Genomic DNA, 21,525 nt, shown 5'->3' on the forward strand with positions numbered 1-21,525 from the left:
AAAGAGAAGCCTATTACCTTTGGTGGGGTATGGATCAGGCCCATTATGAAGGAGTCTCTCTCTCTCCTTTTTCTAATATATCTAGGCCCTGACTCTTTAAACACTTACTTCCAGAAATAAGAGGAAATCCTGGCCCCAGTTAAATCAGTGACAAAACTCCTATTAACTTCAGTGGGACCAAGATTTCACTCACAGTGTTCTCCATTGTGAGTATCCCTGTTGACTGTTAGCATTACACCTAGTAGAGTTTGCACTATTAGACCTTAATGATTATTTAACTTGATAGGGTTTGTTTTTATCTTGGACTTTTGCCATTTTCACCCTGTACAGTCTATTCTTCAGTCATCCACCAACAGAATTTTTTGCCCACCAAGAGATAATTTCTCCAATGTAAGAACAGACAGTGAAAGGCAATTGTTAAATTTCTGTTACATTCCAGGAAGATATTTAAAAAAAAATCCTTTTATGCTTCAAATATCACTGTTAACATCAGCCCAAATTCCAGTCATCCACTGACAGCCATATCTCTTGGACACAATAGCCCTCATTTAAAACCTGTTTCTACCTCTGCTCCAGACAAAAACTTGGGCTGTTATTTCACTTTTATTGTTAGTGATTTATTATATTTCACATAAGAAAAGACGAGTCTAGGGAGGCGTAGAGCAGCAGACTGCCAATCAGGACTCCTGGCTTCTGTTCCTCTTGTTTTTTGTCCTTCAGCAAGTCGCTGCACCACTTTGTGCCTTGGTTTACCCCTCCATACAATGGGGATAATGCTCCCCTCCCCTCACAGCGATGTTGGGAGGTTCTAGTCATGTCTGTTAAGGGGTGTGATGGGCTTGGCTGGACAGTGGGAGGGGAAGGACAAAGTGTTGTTGGAAGGAATTATTTTCCTCGGAAAAGCTGACATTAAATAGTGGGGGGGGGGTTGGTTGACGGGGGGGGAGTTGTTTTAGGGACATTAATCTCCCAGCATTTTCAGCTCCCTGTAGCTATTGTTTTTAATCCCCTTTGCTGTGTCTCCATGGCAGGCTGTCTGCTTCCCCTGGCTCTAAGCGCTGCCCTGCTGCTCTCCAGCGGGCGGCGGTAGAGAGCAGATCGCCTTGACCCTCCCCACTCCAAGCCGACTTGGGGAGGGGGACGGCGAGGTCCCCGCACCACACACAGGCCAAGTGGAAGGACAGGAGCGCTGCTACCAAGCAATACAGCGAGCGACAGCGCCTTCTAGTGGTCAAGAGCACACACACTCCTTGCCTTTGGGAGTCCTCTGCTGTCTGCCCGTGCAGCCCAGAAAGTGGGGGTGGTAGGGCTAAAGCGGGGGGACGGAGAGGGAAAAGGAGCTCTGAAAAAATGTCCATTTTATTGCATCAAAGCAGGGTTCAAGCTCTCCTCCTGTGCAGTTTTTTTTTCCACGCATTTTCTGGTCCCCATGTCTCCCTGTGCCTGACTCTGTCTGTCTGCAGCTCGCCCCGCAGCTGCTGTTACAGATACAGTGTCACAGGGCAAGAGAGAGCTAGGAAACACCTGTTTCCAACATGAAAAAGGTGGGGAGAAAGCCCACAACAGGCTTGGAAACTCCTTCCATATATTCTTCTCTCAAGTGGCTTGTAAAATCAAGTAATAAAATCTGAAGTATCATTTTTCAAAAAGATCTCTTTCAGTTTTTACATATTTAGCTGAAAAATGCTTCTAAAGTTTTCTCCTTACATGTTATCTTCCCTCCCCCACTACCACTATGTCTGTTGTGCAGGGCAAAAAATTACAGATGGGTCTAATGTTGCAAAAAAAGTGTCTGAAATGTATTCCCCTTCCAAACCCCAACCTCAGCCCCACAAAATAAAACCTTTGACTGAAATACAGATTTCTGAATAGGAAAGGGTTTTTAATGTGATTAATTTAGGGTGGGTGTGAAAAATAGGAGATGGGGGATGGGAAAGTTGGTTTCTTTGTGAAAGTAGTATGCTTGGTATAACTAAACAGACACACTGAACTGAAGGAAGGGGAAAGACAAACTGCTACACGCGCACAAAGTGTTTTGGATAGCCAGCAGCAATGCGCAGTCTGTGTATCAGTAGGGTTGCATACACAGGGCTCCATGATTTCATCAGCAGTTTTACAAGAACCTGCCAAAAACTGTTATGCCTCAGTGCAATGTGTAGCCTTTTCCTGCCATTTTTTCATAATAAAAGAGGGAGTGAAGCTTTTTTTCCCTCTTCTCTCTCTCTCTCTCTCTTTAAAAAAAAAAAGCCAAATGGATCAGAGAAGAAGAAAAAGAAAAAAAAAAAAAAGCAATAGCCAAAGGGGATGCCAGTGAGGTGTGGCTTGCATTTAAATATCCAATATGTCAATGTAAGGGGAGTGTGTATGTATATAAAGTGCAGTTTGCATCTGATAGCTGGACATATCCAGCTATGAAAGGCAAGAGGAGATCAATGCAAAGGAAAAACAATACTTTTATTCAAAGCAAGGTCAGGCGTTCAAATCAGACACTGTGAGAGGGTAGAGAAGTTACTTGAAGGCAGCCAAGCTCACAGCTGGTTAGTTATATATAATACACTCACACACACACATTTTTTTAAAAGACCAGCAATTTTTTATTGTTTGCACGGACATTCACTATTCTCACTCTTTCACACATACACACACGCTCTCTCTGCTATTGCGATGGCTGAGGTAGGGGGCTTTCTTGGATCTCTGGATTTGGATTTGCATGGATTTTCCTCCTCTCTTGGGAATGTTGCTTTAGCTGATTCTCCTGGTTTTTTGAATGAGAGATTGGGACAGATTGAAGGAAGGCTCCAGAGGGGATCTCCCACTGACTTTGCCCACCTTAAAGGTATCCTCAGGCGGAGGCAGCTTTACTGCAGGACGGGCTTCCATCTGGAAATCTTCCCCAATGGCACGGTGCATGGCACCAGGCAGGACCACAGCAGATTCGGTAAGAAAGGGGCTTATATTCTTTATCACTGATTTTTCCTTATACGTGTGGGAGCTGCTGGGGGGGGGGGGGGGAGAGAGAATGCAAGGGCGGGGTGTTCCAGTCTCGCTTTTCCACTGATTGCTTAGGGTCTGGTCTGAGTTTCCTGCTGTCCCAGACAAAGCAGGTTGAGGATCCTGAGTTCACCTCCATTTGCCTCCACATTCTTTTTGCATGTGCCAAATATGCTTTTTGCACTTCTTCCCCCTGCGTTTGAGCAGAAGACAAGCTCCGCATTCTTTGCATTGCTACAGGCGTATCAGGGAATCTTCTCTGCCTGCCTGGTCCGACTGGGGTTCACGGATTCAAACGCCAAATCAAGATTCCCACACTGGGAAGCGGAGGAAGGAGGGGGAGAGATGCAGTGAGGATTCTGGGGAGAGATCTGTCCTGCCTGAACACAGCCAGGGAAACTGGGGAGGGTGCAAAAGCTTTTGTGGGCGCAGGTTAATCCCTAGGGGTTTCGGTGCCTGGCTCCGAGTCCTTTCCTGGCGGTGAGACAGTAGGTGAGGGCACCTTATCTTGCGGAAAAGTTCCCTGGAGTCGTGCAGAAGAATAGCGAGTCACCTTGTTAACACTGTTTACAGCCTTAAAATCCCGAACTTGGTTAGCTTCCAAACCACGTGTTTGCCTCGGCTCATTCCTGTTTCTTTTCGACCTTTTATAAAATTCCTCATTGAACACGATGCAATGCATCCTTGTGATCTCCCCCCCCCCCGAAAGTGAGGGGTTGACCCCCTTTTCTCCCCCCTCCAAGTGGGAGAGTTGTCTCCACATCTTCCCCCATCCAAGAAACAGGTGTCTTTTCTCTGCTCAATACACGGGATGGCTCTGAGGCTGCCTGTTTTCTTTATGAACTTGTTCAAAGAGCCCAGCCGCCTGTCTCACATGCAAAACTAATTACACTATTAATATAAATCATCCCTGGAATGGATATAATTAGAATTCTAAACAAATGCGCTCACTCCCCAGAAATTTGGGCATTTTTATTTTCAATTTCCTATTCTACCAGTGCTAAGTCATTCTGCAGGTGCACAAAAACATGATTTTTTTTAAAAAAGCAACTTGCTGGCTACTTCAGCTCTTTTGGAACCTCTGAAGCACAGCGCAGCTCTAAAGGCAAAAGAAAGAAGAGACAGCACTCTGGGAAAACAAACAAAAACAAATCTTGTGGGTTTTTTGCCTTTGCAGAGTTTGTGGGCTAAAGTCCTTTCTTTTGCCTTACTTCCATAGCCATTAAGAATGTCCCCAAAGCAGAATCAGCAGGGCAGAAAGATTTTTTTTTGAGAAAATATTTGGTGACCTTAACCTTCAGAAGGAGGAAAAATGAAATGAGAATAGACAGAACATTGCTGATTTACCTAGCATCCAGGGCAAAGATGGAAAAGACTTCAGAGTCTGTATTAGTATCACAGAAACTCACAGATCTCTAATGAGACTGTTATGTAATCTTTGAAAAATGCATCTCAAGCCACAGGCACAGAAGTACAGTAAGTCTGAACAGAGTTAAGAAAAACTCCTGCTACTTTGGCAAATTGTGCAGGTGTCTGTGTAAACTATCAACAAGTCCCAAGTTGGTAATCTCAAGTGTACAGTCAGCAGGTTGCAAGAAACATTCTTGTGACTTTTTGTGGCTTGCAATAATTTAATTCCTCACTGAAAGGATTTCTATTCTGTCTTCTAAGCTTTGTTACTCATACATTTGATCTGAGAAATAATAGTTTATGAATATTTTTGTTGTTGTTTGAAGGCAAGGATTTTGAAGTGATTGGAATCAAACAAAAAAACCAAAACCCCTGACTGTATACCGTACCTTGCATAAACACCAGGTGCAGGTAGCATGTCCTTGCCTAAATCAACAAAAAAGTCATAACCCACAGGTCAGAGTAAGGTAGTAATAGGCTCATGGGGCAAGTGCTCTTTAATTACCTCCCGAAAGACACATACCTTTTCCCTTTCATCTCACAGCATGTGATGGGTTCCCATATTAAGAGGAACTGAAAGAAAGTCCTTTGTATCTATTGTATATTTTTTATCTACTTCTGCCACTTTATTGCTACTTTTCTGCTCACTTTTTACACATCTTTAGACAAATAAACTATCAGCATCTAATGACAGAACCTCACCCAGTTCCACTTTTTGAAGCTTAAGATAAAATAAATTTGTCCCTAAACAAAGTTTGGAAACTGCAGATATTAAAACAAGCAAATACGTTTCATTAGTTTTGCAAGGTTAAGATTAAGAGTTAATCATAGTATGTGTGCAATAAATTGAAACGTTAGCATTCCATAAGTGTTTTACTAGTCGGCATCCAGCTACGTAAACTAGACCAGACGTCAGATATAAAATATTACAGATTTCTCCTTCGGGGTTTTCCCAAAGGCAGCGTAAAATAAATAGTTATTTGTTATAATTGCAGGGCAAGACCCCAGAGGATTACACTGGAATCCTCATGTTCAGATAAAGTTGGACTGAGCTTAGCTGCAACAGAGACGCGAAGTAATAATGTATTGGCACACTGTATTCACCATCTGCATTCAGTAGCCATGAATATTTAAATTCCAATGTAACTGGTCTGGTTTCCATTAGAATTTCATGTACCAATGCATTCCTGAATTTTGCTTGCACCAGTCAGAAGACAATGAATTATTACAGAAATAGGCAAACTACACAATTCTTGGGAAGTGGAAAAGCATGGTGAAGGACCTAGATTACAGCCAAAGATGGGGTTTACTTTAGGGTACTAAGTTTAATGTGGCCAGATTTAGAAACTCCTGAGATTTGGGTGCTAGCTTGACAGGACCCATAGACTGGGAAGGTGCACCCTGACCTCCTAAGCAGATAATTAGATCCACTCCAAGGATAACACTCTGGGACACCACAGCCATGGCATCTATCCAACTGCAGCTGGAATAAGGGGTGGAACTGGACTTGTTATCTATCTCATAATGTTGGATGGGGTTCAGGAAAAAGTGTACTGTGTCTGCACCATCCTCTATTGATCCATCCCCAAAGTGCAGAGTCTAAATCTGTACAAGACTTAAAAGTTTTCTTTAAAGTAAGACAACAAAGCAAAATGCTATCAGAGTAATATGATGGGGAGCTCCTAGCCTCTGGGGGCAAAGGGAGGGAGGCCTAGTGTGGGATTCAAGAGATATGTCCATAGGAAATAAAGAAGGTAACAGGGTCATATTTATGGAGAATACTGTAGCCTATAGGTTGAAGCACATTCCTCTTTGAATAGGATTAGCTCAGGATCCTGGAGAAAGACTCTCCAGGATTTGTAGAGCAAAGCTAGGTCTCATGTTGGAGAAGTTCCCAGATGTCAGCCAAAACTAGTAGCCCTACCTAAAGAATCATAGATGAAACTGGAAGAATTTGAAACCATATCTCAGTTATTACTGGTCTACCAAGACCTTTTCCTATACCAAAGAAATGGATGATTAGCAGAAATCTGGAAGGGATTTTGAATTGATATCAGTTCCCCAGGGAGAAACACTCCTTATGTGAAAGCTAGACCTACTGGGGAACTCCTTGCAACCAGGGATCAATTCTCTTCTGACTTATGCCAGTTTTACACTAGTGTTACTCCACTGACTTCAACAAAGTTACAGGTAATCTAATCTACAAGTGTAGCTTTAACGTGGCTTGTGTGGTGATGGCGCAGTACTGGGAGAGAGCTCGCCCAGCGCTCTAAAAAAACCCCACCTCCACGAGTGGTGTAGCTCCCAGTGCTGGGAGCGCGGCTCCCAGTTCTAGTGACTGTCTACACTGGCGCTTTTACAGTGCTGAAACTTGCACTCAAGGGGGTGTTTTTTCACACCCCTGAGTGAGAAAGTTGCCCTGCTGTAAATTGCCAGTGTAGACAAGCCCTGAAAAAAGAATCAGGCTGTCGAAGTTTAGACTTAAGAGTAATAAGGACAGCAAACAGAACTCCCCCAGGCACGGATCTAAAAAGTCTGTATTGAAGTGTTTTTGTTTTTTTTTTGAGGGGAAGCTAGTGAAATCTGTAGAGGAAGCTCCTCTGAAGACTTTGACATTCATACTTTAGTGCACCTGTTCCCAAACAGTTGTTGAGGTTTTTAGCTGAAGCTTTAGGTTTGTAGAGATCAGTACAACATCTGATATTTCTACACCCAGGCACATGGATATAGTTGTGCAAAAAGAGACAGGTGCAGCCAGCTGAACAGTTCCTTAAACATTCATTTAGTAATGTAACAGTGAGTGGGATCTGGCCATTAAAAAGGAGGCTAGAAGATTATTCATCCCTTCAGTATTTACTTCATCCAGCAATAGTTCTAGTTAAATCTCTCTGAATATTATGTAGAGGGGCTCAAAGAGCAAGCAGAATGAATAATCAAGCAACAAAAGAAGAGACAAGTGTTGGAAAAGAAAATCACGTACTTCCATAAACACACCCCACTACAGTTAGAAAGTAAATTCTTGATCTAACCCCAGTGGCCACTCCCTGTGCTGGTGGAGATCAGAGGCATAAAGCTGCAATTTTGTCTAGCAATTGGAGTGAGTTAAGGACAAGATGGATGTCTGCCCACATTTTTTTTCAGCCTTCACTCTCTCTCCTGACTTTTGTGGGTTTAAGTTACACTCTTAATGTTATTTCAACATAGTTGTCTTTGGTTCGCTTCTCTAAGTGCCACTCGAATGATCAGAAAAGAAGAATATTACAAGTGACATTGTCAGAAGAGTTTGTCATGAGTATACCAGAAGAGAGTTAAGTGCCTGCAAAAATAGAGGTAGACATCTACCCCAGAGTAGGATAAGTATTTGTTTACCCATCCATTTTGGAAAGGAGAAGGAGAGTTTAGTGCGTAAGATGCTAGTCTATGACTTGGGAAATTATGGTTCAATTCCCAGCTGTGTTATAGTCTTCCTGTTGTACCTTGGACAAGTCACTTAGACTTTCTGTGCTTCACTTCCCCATCTGTAAAGCGGGGGTAATAGTACATCTCTCACAAGGGTGTTATGAGGCACTTAGATGCTATGGAAATGGGGGGGTGGTATAAGTACTTAAGATAGATTCACGGTTCTCAAACATTTTCAGGCATTTCTCACTCAGATAAAAATGAATCTTACTGGGTGAGAAAGAGGCTCCTAGTTTCTAAGATAGTGCTATATTCCTATTCCCTTATGTGAGCATCTCATTCAGACTTTGCCCAGTCAATTTAAAACTCCCTCCCACCCTTTTATTTATTAATCCCCTTGGCCTCATGTCCCATCCCAAATGTTGCTGATTGTGAAACTGCAAGAGGATAAATGTGCTCAACACAAATGCAATAAACCCCCAAAGTATTATAAATTGGTGAACTGAATTTGTTGCTTCAGCAACAAAAAAATAGAATAAATAAAAATAGTCTCATTCAGTATGGTCTCTACATCTAGGAAAGGGATTCTTATGGATTAAAGGTCAGTATGTACAATAAGAAAACAAAATGGTGTAGCATAACAGTTATATAGCCCTTTACACCCGGACATCTTAAAGCGCTTTGCAAAGGAACAGAGGTTAAGTAACTTGCCCCACGTTACAGAATTAGCGACTTACAGAGGAAGAAATAGAAGCTAGGCCTCGACTCCCAGTTCACTGGATCGTGCCACCTCCCAGAAAACATATCAGTAGTGAGCAGAAAACCTCCGCAGTCTAGAGCACAAGCCAGTCTGTGTCCAATGGGCCTTCTAAAAAGCCCCCCGCCCACCCTTGCTGAGTACCAAAGGCCTGTTCTTAAAGAGTCCCCTGTATTGCCCCAGACTGTCTGACTGAGACTTTTGTCTAAGGTAGGAGTTAACTCCCTGCTTGCTAGAAAACAAGCACTGGTAATTTCTGGATCCTGCCACATATCCCTTTGTAGAAAGCACAGAATGTAAGGAAACAATTTGTATTCTTCCATTTTTTTGTACTAGAGTCACAACAAGGTGACTCACTTCAGTGGCAGAAGCGAGTCTGGGGTCATAGGAAGGATAGGTTTTCCCAAACGGAATATAGCTGCAGATTTAACCCTCTAGAAAATGTGTGTGCCAATCCATTAAGAACATTTAGGTCAAGATTTAAAAAAAAACAGAAGTCTACATTTTGGCTCTGAAGTCCATATTTCAACTCCTAAATAAGTGACTGGTTTCCAAAAGTGCTCAACACCCAGCAGCTCTTGCTGACTTTATTGGAAGTTGGATCGGGTCCCCGGTATGTTAGTCAATAGGGTGGAGAGATTAAATTGGGACTACATTCACAGCTAGCAAATGTAACAGAAGGGCACTAAGCTGCCAGTCTTATAGCTGCTGGTGGAATAATTCTAACACCACACAAGTGTCAAGGCACGAGCTGGGAAGTAAAACCAAAAAACAGCTTATCTGTGGGAGCAAAATTTAAGTTAAACTAGGAAGTCTACCTTATTGCCACTAGTTTAGCTGCCAGCATAGCTGAGTGAGAAGGCTACCCACCCTATGATTGAGGGAGTGGAGGGAAAGTGGGACATCTGTCCTATATTTAGCCATACCGTCCTTGTTATATGAGCGATGCACCGGACATACTGGAAGGTACATTTCCAAAGAGTCAAAAGCAGGTGCAGCTGGAGGGATGGGTTTCAAGCCACGCAACTCCCAGTAAAGTCAGCAGGTGGTAGATGACCGAACTCACCCCACGTGGTGCCTTGAGAATTCCGGGGCACACGCACATGAGGAGCCGTGTGAGGTAACGTGAGCGGGGTGCGGGAGGTGTGCTCATCCCGGGCTGGACGTTCTAGGAGCTGTGGTAATAGATTCAGAGCTGTATGAAAGGTTAGAAGGAGGGAGATGTTCTGTCAGTGGAAATCTCTCTCCCATCAGTTTAAACAGAAGCTTGGACTGGGGGAGTGAACACACTCTTCTCTTCCATGCCATAGCTCCCAGTGAATTCGTTGAGATGCCTGCGCGCGCACACACACGCAGACACAAGTACATAACCAACCTCTGAACCAAGAGAGAGGGAAATCGTCCGTAGCCCTGCCATGCCGTCCCTGCAAACCTCCAAAGGGGTTTCCGCTGAGCCAGTCCCCTCAGACTGTCCACAAACAGAAAGCATGGTGGGGATCATCACCACCTAACTTTCAGTGGATAATAAACATTGTTCCTGTAGAGCCTTCCAGAATGTTAAGGACAGTTATCAGACCAGGCCCAAAATACTCACCTGTCCCATCCTGCAGGGACTGGTAAGGAAACTAATGATACTTTACTAATAAAGGATTACTCTCCCTGAGGAAGTTAAACTTTGTAAGGCTATCGTAATGCTTCACAGGTGAGGATTTCAGAGTGCAAGTCAGTGGGTTACATTTGTGTGAGCAAGAGGAGAGTCAGGGCCCATAGAAACGCCCTGTAAACAAAGAGCTCTTCCAACAGGCCGGGGAAGGCTGATTTATTTTTGTCACTTGTACCTGGTGTCAGTTCTGTTCTCTGAATGATCTGTATTCCTCTTCTTTAGGGATTCTGGAGTTCATTAGCCTGGCGGTGGGGCTGGTTAGTATCCGTGGGGTGGATTCAGGACTCTACCTCGGAATGAATGAGAGAGGCGAGCTGTATGGGTCGGTAAGTTTGAGGTTTCATAATCATTGTAATACTATAAAACTTGCACAGTGCCTTCCGAGAGCTGGGCTAGCCTGCGTACTGCCCACATAACGTACGAGAGTCCAACAGGGTCACCACATAAGCTGCCAGCCTTCCCTAAGTACATGGTCATCTGCAAGCCTGTTACAACCAATCAAATGACTCTGTACTGCATCTGTGGATGTCATGTAGCTCCACCCATATCAATTATTCCATTGTTGTCATAGTTGTCATAGTTCAACCAAAGTTGAAGTAGAAAAAAGCAGAGAGAGAGACCAACCCAAGCTCTAACAAAACCTGACAAATATTTGGGATAAAGAAAACAGACAAGAACATGATGGGTATACAGCTTTTATTATTAGCCTTTGTTTGGGAGCTTTGTGTGGCTCACTTGTGGTTCTGCCATTCAGGGATATTGTGGTGATCATAAACTAAAGGCCAGGCAATAAATTATAGCACACCATCAGGGTGTGTGTTTGTGTTCTCTCATCTGAACAGTGTGTCACTTTGAATGATCTGGGTTCACACAGGAATATATATTTACATCTGCAGATGCATACATTTATATTATAGCTTTTCAATAATGAAAGCTGTACTTAAAGCTATGGTGGGACTTTCATTACAACTCCTGTGTTCTCATAACATTCTAAAAAATGCCCCTTTGGCATTGACATTTTCCATGCTTGGTCTCATCCCATTGGAAAGTCACTTCAGCCTGTTTAAAATTGATGAAGAAGAGAGACTTGTTTTGCTTACCAATAACTCCAAAATAGCTGAAAAATCCCTCCAAACAATGCCTGTAAATGGTTCTTACAGAGGAATCAGGCCTTGGTAGCACTGATTTGGAGACAGGGAAGGATAGAAAGTTCTGTGATTGAAAAATCCTTTGGCACAGACATCAGCTAAGACTTTTAGTAGAAGTTAATGAAGCTCCACCCCCTTTGTGACATTCCCATAGTATAGTGTCTCTGCCTGATGAAACAGGTCCCTGGGCTGCGGCAGAATCGAGACTGTAAATGTCTTACTAAAATACACCCAGCACAATCCATCAAAATTAGACTGAGTCTACATGAGAAAACTGCATCAATTTTAACTTAAATCAGGTTTTAAACTGATTCGTTAAACCAGTGCAAATCTCTTTGTGGATGCTCCAGATGATAACCTAACCCCGATTGAAGTCAATAGCAAAATTGCCATTGACTTCAATATGGCCAGGGTTTCAGCCTTTAATTTCAGTTTAAGAGTGTGTTCTTTCAGTTCAGGAATTGGTTTGAGCTAATTGACTTAAACTAAAGCAAAATAAATCCCCTTCAGGCATTTTCTATACACACAAATTTGCACTGGTTTAGTTAAAACAATGCAAACCCATGTGTGGACACACTTATATTTCTGTTTAAAAGGAGCTTATTTCAGTATAATTTAAATCCATTCCTAATCAATTTAACCCAAATTGAAGTTAAGTGCCTTCAAACAAACAGGACAACCCAGCTTTTTACACTATTGAACCAAATCATTTTAGAATCACACTGTACATTAAACTGGTGTAATCCGGATGTATAAACCTTCATAGAAAACCAGCCCCCACACACTACCACTTGCACAAACCCCATTTCTCTTCATGAGGTGTGAACTTCAAAGCCTAAGAGAGATAATTTAACTGCTTCTGTGCATAGGTATTTTCCCCTTTTCCCCCTCACATCCTTTAAAATACTCCTCCAAATAAAATCCCCCAAAATTTAAATGCAGAGAGCTATGTGTTAAGTTTAAACATTTAAATTACACATTTTAGTAAAATTAATTCACCTATATTGCATATATTTAACTGACTGATAAGCTATTAACTGCATGTCTAAATATATAGGGCATGTGCAATGTAGGCGATACAGGGTTTATGATATGGTGATGCTCAAACCTTAGCCTTGTTTCTCAAAATCAAAACCTGCCACATCATCATTATTATGAACTATTTAAATCATCCTAGTGAGCAAAAGCCTCCATTAGGATTGGGGCCCCATTATGCTAGTATGCATCCCTGCACACACTCTCTGCCCTGAAGACTTATCTAATTTGAAATAAAATGCACCAAATGAGTATAACAAATAAAAGGAGGAAAGAGGAGAGCAACAATGATCAGTTCACACATTTATGTAGGTTAGTGATGAGCAGGACTCAATGGTTCCAAATTACTGGCAGTTTGGGTTGTTGGTTTTTTTCTTTTATAACCTATACATTAATAATTATCCACTGCCTTCAAGTGTCATAGAATATCAGGGTTGGAAGGGATCTCAGGAGGTCATCTAGTCCAACCCCCTGCTCAAAGCAGGGCCAATCTCCAATTTTTGCCCCAGATCCTTAAATGGCCCCCTCAAGGATTGAACTCACAATCCTGGGTTTAGCAGGCCAATGCTCAAACCACTCCCTCTGCCTTCAAGCTACTGAGCTATCCCTCCCCACTTCAACCTACCCCACCTTAGATGGTTGATTTTTGCTAAGCATCTTGGTAGAAGCGAGGATAGTATATCAATGTCCTTTGTGGCATTACACATGCATAGAGTAGGGCAAAAGGAAGAAAGCTTCTTCTCTCGACTGATGTGCCGCATGTTCACAGATTAGGAAGACAGCCCAGAAGGATGGAATGTGCAGTTACACTTGTTGTAAAAGGCATATGCAGAGCCCTCAGGGGGTAATGTCTAGGGAAACATTATGAGATCCTGTTGGAGTCTATTGGCATATAAGTACTGAGAAAAATGTTGGCTGAAAAATTTAAACCACACAATAGCAGGGACCCTAAATCTGCATTCTTGTCACTCTTGTTTTTCATTTGGTATTAATTTAATTTTAATTTAATTTAAACAACAGTTATACCAGATAACAAAAAATGAGATTGTACTTCAGGAAGTAGTAGGGCTTGCTTCTGAAAAGAGTTCAGCTACTACAACTCCTATTGAAGTCAGTAGGAGTTGGGTGCTCACCATCTCTTGGTGTCAGAACCTTAAGCTGTACTATTGAAATGTAGGAAACTAACCTGCATTCTGCTTGTTTTGCTTTGAAGTGATGAACTTGCCATTTTAAAGCAACAGACAGTCCCACAAACTACAGAATCCATTAATTTCATGCCACAGAAATGTCAATATAATTGCATTTAATCGTAGATGGTAACAAGAGTTAATTTCAGTACAATATTATTGGAATTTTCCTTTCTGTCACCACAGACCAGTGCATTAGAAAATGTTCTTCATACTGGCCAGGTGGCTGTAACAGCAGTATCATCAAGCCCAAATGTTAAAAAACATGAGAATTTAAAACAAATAACACATAAAATATTTTTGTATTAATTTTATTTGGCTTCAGGGTCACATTTGCAAGCTTTTCTCTGCAATCATGAAGGCTAGAAACTTTCTTTAAAAAAATAATAAAAAGAAGGTGAAAACAGATTCTCTTGTAATCATAGGATTCCAAGAGCTAGGGCTTTAAGAAAAGTACCAAATATTGGAAGAGATGTCAACACTTTGACCAGGATTCCCTTATTAAAAGGTATAACAGTATTCTACAGTAAAGGCCCATTAAATGATCTCTTGTACTGGCTTTAGGGCCATATTTTGGGACGTGGCTGTAGAACAGTCTTTTGTAAGGGTTCAGTAAGGAAATCATTTTTCTCTGTGCTAGTCTTGCATAAATTTGTGTGTGTGAATTTAACAGCCCCAAAGATCAAAGCCACCTACTCCCTCAGCGCTTTCATTTTTTCTCCATTTAATAAATCTGTATGTTGCTAAATGTAGAAGGTTGATTGCAATCTTTCTGTGACAGATCTAACCTGTCCTTTTGCAGTTAGCAATATACTACTCTCCAGGCAACGCTGTCAACTTGGTGCATGTCACTTGCACGTTGTTTAACGTCAATGCCAGCAGCCAAAAGCCCCAAGATGCTGTTATGGCAGACAGATATCAATGGGAGAGAGGGAGGCCCCAGGTGTCCCCTATGTCCTAGTCACTCCAGTGACTCTGTGTCACCCTGAGAATTTCCCTGTGCTGAGATGATCCTCTGATGGCTGATTACACTGGCTCCATGCCAGACTAGAACAGCCTCCCAGTAGCAGTTGTGGGAGCAAACAACTTAAATAGTTTTAAGAGAGAGCTGGACAAATTCCTGGAGGGCAATTGCATGATGGGGTTGCTTGTGATGGTTGGGCAGAGGCTCAGCAGTCCGAGGGCTCACTTCCAGTTTATCTCTTATGTTCCTAAACCTCATGCTTCAGGGTTTTAGTGGACCACCAGCAGGAGTCAGGAAGGGATTCCCCCAATGTATTCTGGGAGGTGTTTTTTTTTTAAATCTCCTTCCTCTGAAGCATCAGGATGGCCACAGCTGGAGATAGGACACTGGAAGGGGGGACTGGGGCTCTGAAGTGACACCGAGTATTTGTGCTCTCAGGTGCTTAGCTGGCTATTTCTTGCTCACTGTCTAACTCGGGGTAGTCAAATAGGCAGACCGCAGGCCAAATCTGGAGTGCCACATTCTTTTGCATGGACCCCAAAATCTCTTTTTATTTACTTATTTTTTCAATTATTATTTTCTCTGGAGTCTGGACCTTGATTATACCTTGAGCAAGAAATTTGGACCTTGACAAAAAATAATTGACTACCCCAGGTCTAACTGATCAGCATATGTGGTATTGGGAGGAATTTCCCCCCAGGTCAGATTGGCAGTGACCTTTGGGGGGGGGTTGCTTTCTGCACCAAGTGGGTACAAGTTACTTGCAAGGATTATCTGGGTATATCTCACTTAATCATTTCCCTGGGACCTCAGTCCTTGTTATTCTCTGCCTGGGGCACACAACACTCTAGTCTCCTGTGGGCTGTAATACTTTGGTCACATTCGGATTGTTGGGTTTAATGTGCAGGTGTTGGGAGTGGACTGTGATATATAGGAGGTTCAGACTAAAGGATCAAGTGGTACCTTCTGGCCTTTGACCCTATGACTAAGATTTGGCTGGCAGTGTGGGCACACAGCAGCCACACTATGCTCCGGGATCTGGGCCCCAGTTCCCATTACAAACCATTATTGGTTGGTGTCATGGCTGTAGGACAATACTATGCAGCTGAGCACAAAGACCTTTTTCCATTATGTTTATGGCCTCAGACCACAGTTCTCTGGCTTTTCCAAAGATTATAGTCCTTTCATTATTGTATTTTATATGGTTGTGTGTTCTGAGAGTTCAAAGTGCATTTCAGGGTTATTTAAACCTTTGAAATTAACTGCCCCCTTTTCCACTTTTAATCACTGGTCAGCTAGAAATATCTGTACCTTTGACAAGTCTTGTGCTTAAGGTAATGGGCAAAATTGGATCTCCTTGTAGCAGCCCTTAATGCTGTGTATCATGCAGCATACAAAGCACAGTGATGCCATCTTAGGCCTGAGTCTTTCCCTGCGTTAAAGATGTAGCAAAGCTGCAACAGTCAAATACAGATCTCAAACACTCCTTATTCCAGGGATGTTCAGGTTTTGAGTTTTGGTTCACCCTATTTTTAAAACAGCAAAATTCAGATCCAGATCTCAGGTTGGATTTTGCTGCCTTCCCTCTCAAAGTTCAAGGGTATTTGAATTGGGGTTTTTATAATATTGGGCTTAGCTCTAGAATTAATGAATGGGAAATGAAGCATGTTGCAAGGGTGTACTTTACAATGAGCAGCAGCCAGCCTCAGGGGAGCCAAAATTAGGAAGCCAAGAAAGTTCAGGAAATTGAGGTGCAACATGAGGAGGAAATGCAATCTATAAAGAATTACAAGTATAAAGTTCATGCATGTGTCTTTTCTCTCTTTCTCGTCACTCCCCAACACAGAAAAAACTTACGAGGGAGTGCGTTTTCCGAGAGCAGTTTGAAGAAAACTGGTACAACACCTATGCCTCGACCCTCTACAAACATTCTGACTCTGAGAGACAGTATTATGTGGCTTTGAACAAGGATGGCTCACCTCGTGAAGGATATAGGACTAAGAGACACCAGAAGTTCACTCATTTTTTACCCAGACCCGTGGACCCTGCTAAAATACCTGCAACGTACAGAGATCTTTTCCACTATAGGTGATATTTCCTGCCGCTGTCCAATCAATGTACATACTTGGGTTCCCAAGCTTTTTCCTGGAGCACTATATTAATAGTCATTCCATCATTCCTATAAACTTAGATAACATAGAAAAGCACTTACCTTGAATTCAACACTGCCGTTCCTCATTGTTTAAAGTGTATATCAAAGCTGGGTTATTTGTGGGGGTGGGGGATAGGGTATGGGGAGGGAGCCCTCCGTATAATCTTTCATTTTCATTCACTGTCTTTACCTGGAGGTTATGAAAGAGGTGGAATATTCACATGCAATGATGATTCAAAACAAAAAAACAAACGAACCCCAACAACTTGATTACAGGAAAGAAAAAGACCACAGAACTGATACAGATGCTGCTGGTAAGCTTGGAATGGTTACGTTTTAAGAAGATGCCCTTCAAATGGTACCCTGTTGAAGTGGCCCTGGAATTTGCAACATGGATTATTATGGACTGGTTTTGATGTGTGTTTTTTTTCCTGCTGTTGAGGATGGGAGTGAGGGTGGGAAACATTATTAAGATGTAAGCATGGATACTGTGCATAAGGACAAAACTATTTATAAAATGTATATGATATTTATTTTATATATTTATTTATTTCAAAATAATTTTATTTTTAATGAGAGATGTTATGACCGGATTTTCATCAGGAAGAATAAGGTCCTACTGAAACAGGAAAAAAAAAGAGTTTTAAGAGCTTATTGGCAATAAAGTTGTCTTTATATTGTGGATTTCTTACTTTGTTTTGTTCGCTTACCATGAGAACGAACATTACAGTGTTTTGGGTTGAGGTGGAGGCAAAGAAACCATGAGAACCCTGTGACGGGCAGCACAAATCCATAAAACCGAGTGCTAATGAAAGGTGGCACTCAAAGGCAGCACATGATCAGGTCAAGATAAAGTTTTGTTGGGGGCAAAACTCCCAATGAATTCAGTGGAGCCAGGATTTCACTCAGACATTTCTCAGTTGCAGTAATATAGGCAAAATAAAACGATACGCTGGGAAAGATTTAGCTCCAAAAAGACTTCCAACAGAGGCACAAGGATGAGGAGCTCTCATTCATAACTGAAGTTAAGGCGAAACGATGTTCAACGCATCTTTACCACTTTTAGCATTTTAGCACTCCGTGCTTTGCGTCTTCAAAGTACTTTACAAATGTTAAACTAACCAATGCTGCAGGATAGCAAAGAGCTTGAAGGAATTCAAAGGAGTTTGGACAGATATGCGGTATTTACCCATATAGTGTTAATGAGGACTCCGGTACACATGACAGGATTCAGGAGTGATTACAGGTCCATTCTAAAAACTAAACAGAACACTGAGCAACCTTCCTGACTAACGAACCAGCCCAGCATTAATGCTGCAAAAAATAGTCAAACATGAGCACAGGCAGAGACATTGCAGAGAGAAAACACATAGCAAAACCTAAAACAGTCATTCTGGAGTATTTGGAAACATTTACTTTATCATAGTAATGACAATTTCAGCAATGGGCATTGCTGGAAGAATAACCTGTGTCCAGCATTAACATCTCAAGAAATGGGCAGCTCCTTCCCAGTCAACCTTCATTGCTACTGCTAAAAGGCCCTAATTCTGGGAAGCACTGGAGCACATGCTATTCTGACATGCTTTCGTGAATCAGCACCAACTCTGAAGGGTGCCCTCTGTGAAAACCGCCTTATGGGATGCTTTGTTAATTTTGTCCCATCGATTCCATGTCAAATGTGCTCAGTCTTCAAGTTAAGACTCTGATTTAGCACAGCACTTAACTATGATTAAATGCTGCACTGAAGAGAGCTGAACTTATTGGCTCATGGGCTAAAAGGTGGTTTTTCTACCTGCCAGACCTGCAAACTCAGCCTGAGCTCTGGAAAATTAAGTTAGTCTCTCTCTAGCTCTTGTCCCCCACCTGCACTATCACTGATAAAAGTTTTACAGTACAAATTGCCCAGTATCTTCTAAGCCCTTGATATCACCTGTTCAGTATTATACCCTCAACTGATGGAGAGTAAATTAACAAATTCTGCTGATTAAGCTCAAGATTCCAGCTCCCTTTCTCTTCAGTTGTATGGCCTCTATAGGGCTAACAGTCCAATTGATATTCTGACATTGACATTGGCAAGTTTGACTCTGAATACACATAGGGAGCAGGTCTGTTGAATAAGAACGTGCCATTTTTACATGGGCACTTTGTAGAGTTCACCTGCACTTTAAATCCAAAGAGCTAATAATGTCTGAGACACTTATGTCTCCATATGTAAAAGAAAATCAAGACCTGTAGCTTTAAAAATGTTTTGCTTGCAACCTCATCTTTAAGTGTTGTTTTTCAGTTTTGCCTTTAAGGAGCTGTATGAATAGCTATGGGGAAGCACAAACTCCTGTAGGTCTTAGCCTGCCACCCTTACTTGATTCCCAGGATAGTTTTACCAAAATAACGATGGTCAGATCAGCTGCTTCATGTGTATTATATTGTTAACACAGCTCTGTCTGACACACACAGGTTTTTTATCTAGTATCATTTCCCCTTCTTGACAATCTTGCCAGTTCCTTGCAACAGTACTCTGCTCTCCCAAACATTTCTGTCCTTGCAGCCGAGGGTACGCAATGCAACCACCACTATGGACAGCAGACTTCAAGTGGCAAGGTAAAGATTAAAAGAGCTTTACCCGAATGAGCTCGACATGAAGGAATTTTATCGAGTGTTTGAAATAAATTGTTTTTTTCCTTTATTCTCTGAGTCATCATTGAAACATCTAAGTCTCAGTACCTATATCAGAAGTCAGAGTCAGGCTCATTTATGAAAAGTGTAATAAGATGGACCTTTTACACTTGTAAATGTGTTGGAAATGCTCGTATTTTACATTGTGTCAATAGTTCCTATATCTTGTAGTCCTTTTGACAAGAATTGCAGATGGATTCTGAAATTAGTACAGTAGAGCAGCATGAAAGGCACTGGGTGAAATGTTTTTCCTACAATCATATAATTTCCATAATGAAAATTCCACACACCAATTACATTGACAGACAAGTTCCAAGGTTGCTGTGTAGCCCCTGGTCCACAGGAAAAAATGTTCGCAATGCTTCAACTTGAAACTTGTTTTGAATTAGTGAAAGAAAAAATAAATGTATACTGTATTTTTGTTTATATTGTTTCCTTATGTTGAAAGTTTAAATTTCTCATCTTAAAATCTCTCTGTAAAATAAGGCAGCTGGGTGGATGTCATCAGATGGGGGCTCCTTTCTCACTGCTCCATTTGAGCAAAGTCCTGAAGAAACCCATCTGGACAGTTACAGGTGCTACCGATAAACCTTAAAGAGTTTATTCCTGCTGAAGAGAGCTTCAGTATCAAGTGCCTCCCCCAACTAATGCTATTTTGCATGTAGAACACAACAGATTTGAAAATATTATAGTACCATGTAAGGAAAATGCTGTATTTTACATTTACAGGAGTAAATGACAGCACAGAGAGGTTAAAGTACTTGTTCAGTCACCCAGGAAGTAACAATTCCCAGTTCTGTTCCCTAATCACAAGACCACCTGCCCTTCTGCACCGATTTTAGCCTCACTTGGTTCAAAGGGAGCTGCATTTCAGAGGGTAGGGCTCTTCCCTGTAGGTTAGGGAGTGATAGAAGAGCCTTGCAGTCACAGTAGCCCCTGTTGCTATTCTCCTTCTGCTTCATAGGGGGCATCAGCCAATAGATTCATATAGCTAGGCTCCATAGCACCCAGAGAATACAGACCCACAGCCTATGCTCCAGAAAAATCTGCCTTCTAACCCTAACCTGTGCAGCAGAAAGGCACCAGTTCCATTGCGTGGGGGGCTGCACATTACCCTAACACAGTTGCTAATTTCTCTAGAATCCTTAATTCTAGAGTCACATGAATTGATCTTACACTGTTCCCCTGCACTTCTGACTCGCATGCATTTTAGCACCACTCTGAAAAACCGGTTGACTTCCCCTTTTTCTGCTAATTGCTGAAGAGCTGGACTTTTCACTGTACAGCTGTCTGGAGGTTTTAAACTCCTCACATTAGGTGATTTGGTCTACCCATACTGACTGACTCTTCGGCAGGCACAAGTAGTAATGGCTGAGGTGGTCCTGGATGGTGGAAAAATAACAGGACTGAAGGAGGGCAAAGTCTATGCATGGTATTGCAATTATTTCAACTCCAAGTCTGATCTGCTTCAGTACAGTTTAGGAATAAATTAATCCTGATGTCAAGCAAACTCAACTCCAAGGAGAGTGGAACTATTGAGGTCACAGGATACATCATGAGCAGAAGAATGGGGATGATGTGGACCATATAAATACTTATATGCATGTAGCTGTGTCGGTTACAGGATATTAGAGACAAGGTGGGTGAGGTAATGTCTTTTATTGGACCAACTAACTCCTATGCTAACTACTTAAGCTAAACAATCTGTTCCACCTTGCATTTTGCTTTGGCTGGGAGTTGCTTTCCCAGATCTTAAGAAGAGCTCTGTATGGCTTGAAAGCTCATCGCTCTCACCAACAGAAGTTGGTTCAATAAAAGATATTACCTCACCCACCTTGTCTCTCATATAAATATTTATTATCATAGGACCTAGGAATCCCAGTTACAGACTAGGACACCTTTGTGCTAGGCACTGAATAAACACAGAACAAAAGGACTTACAATCTAAATATAACACGAGACAGCCATGGCTACCTACAGGTGGTGGAGTACAAGGAAACAATGAGACAATATTGATTTGCATGACAGGCATGTGGTCTCTGCACACCAACAGCTTTTGTGTTTGTTTTATAGTTGTGATGGCAAAGGAGTTTTTAGGAGTAATACTTACAGTATGTACAGCACAGCCTTCCAAAGTTTTACTCAC

General features: G+C 41.9%; 1 protein-coding gene across 1 annotated transcript; it reads left to right on the forward strand.

The window, feature by feature from the left end:
- The first annotated feature begins 1,906 nt into the window (after positions 1 to 1,906).
- FGF16 (fibroblast growth factor 16) lies at positions 1,907 to 17,390 on the forward strand. Its single transcript, XM_038416842.2, has 4 exons — positions 1,907 to 2,938; positions 10,443 to 10,546; positions 16,401 to 16,642; positions 16,983 to 17,390. Exons 1-4 carry the CDS (start codon positions 2,665 to 2,667, stop codon positions 17,044 to 17,046), a joined length of 684 nt encoding a protein of 227 aa, XP_038272770.2. The 5' UTR covers positions 1,907 to 2,664; the 3' UTR covers positions 17,047 to 17,390.
- Positions 17,391 to 21,525: the final 4,135 nt, after the last annotated feature.

The sequence above is a fragment of the Dermochelys coriacea genome, chromosome 9 (genome assembly GCF_009764565.3).
Source record: "Dermochelys coriacea isolate rDerCor1 chromosome 9, rDerCor1.pri.v4, whole genome shotgun sequence".
In the NCBI taxonomy this organism is placed as follows: domain Eukaryota; kingdom Metazoa; phylum Chordata; order Testudines; family Dermochelyidae; genus Dermochelys; species Dermochelys coriacea.

Bases quoted from the DNA above. Each gene is read 5' to 3' on its own strand.
- FGF16 (XM_038416842.2), top strand. From the start codon at position 2,665: ATGGCTGAGGTAGGGGGCTTTCTTGGATCTCTGGATTTGGATTTGCAT. The intron at 2,939-10,442 runs GTAAGAAAGGGG...CCTCTTCTTTAG, and splicing joins GCAGGACCACAGCAGATTCG to GGATTCTGGAGTTCATTAGC. The intron at 10,547-16,400 runs GTAAGTTTGAGG...TCCCCAACACAG, and splicing joins GAGGCGAGCTGTATGGGTCG to AAAAAACTTACGAGGGAGTG.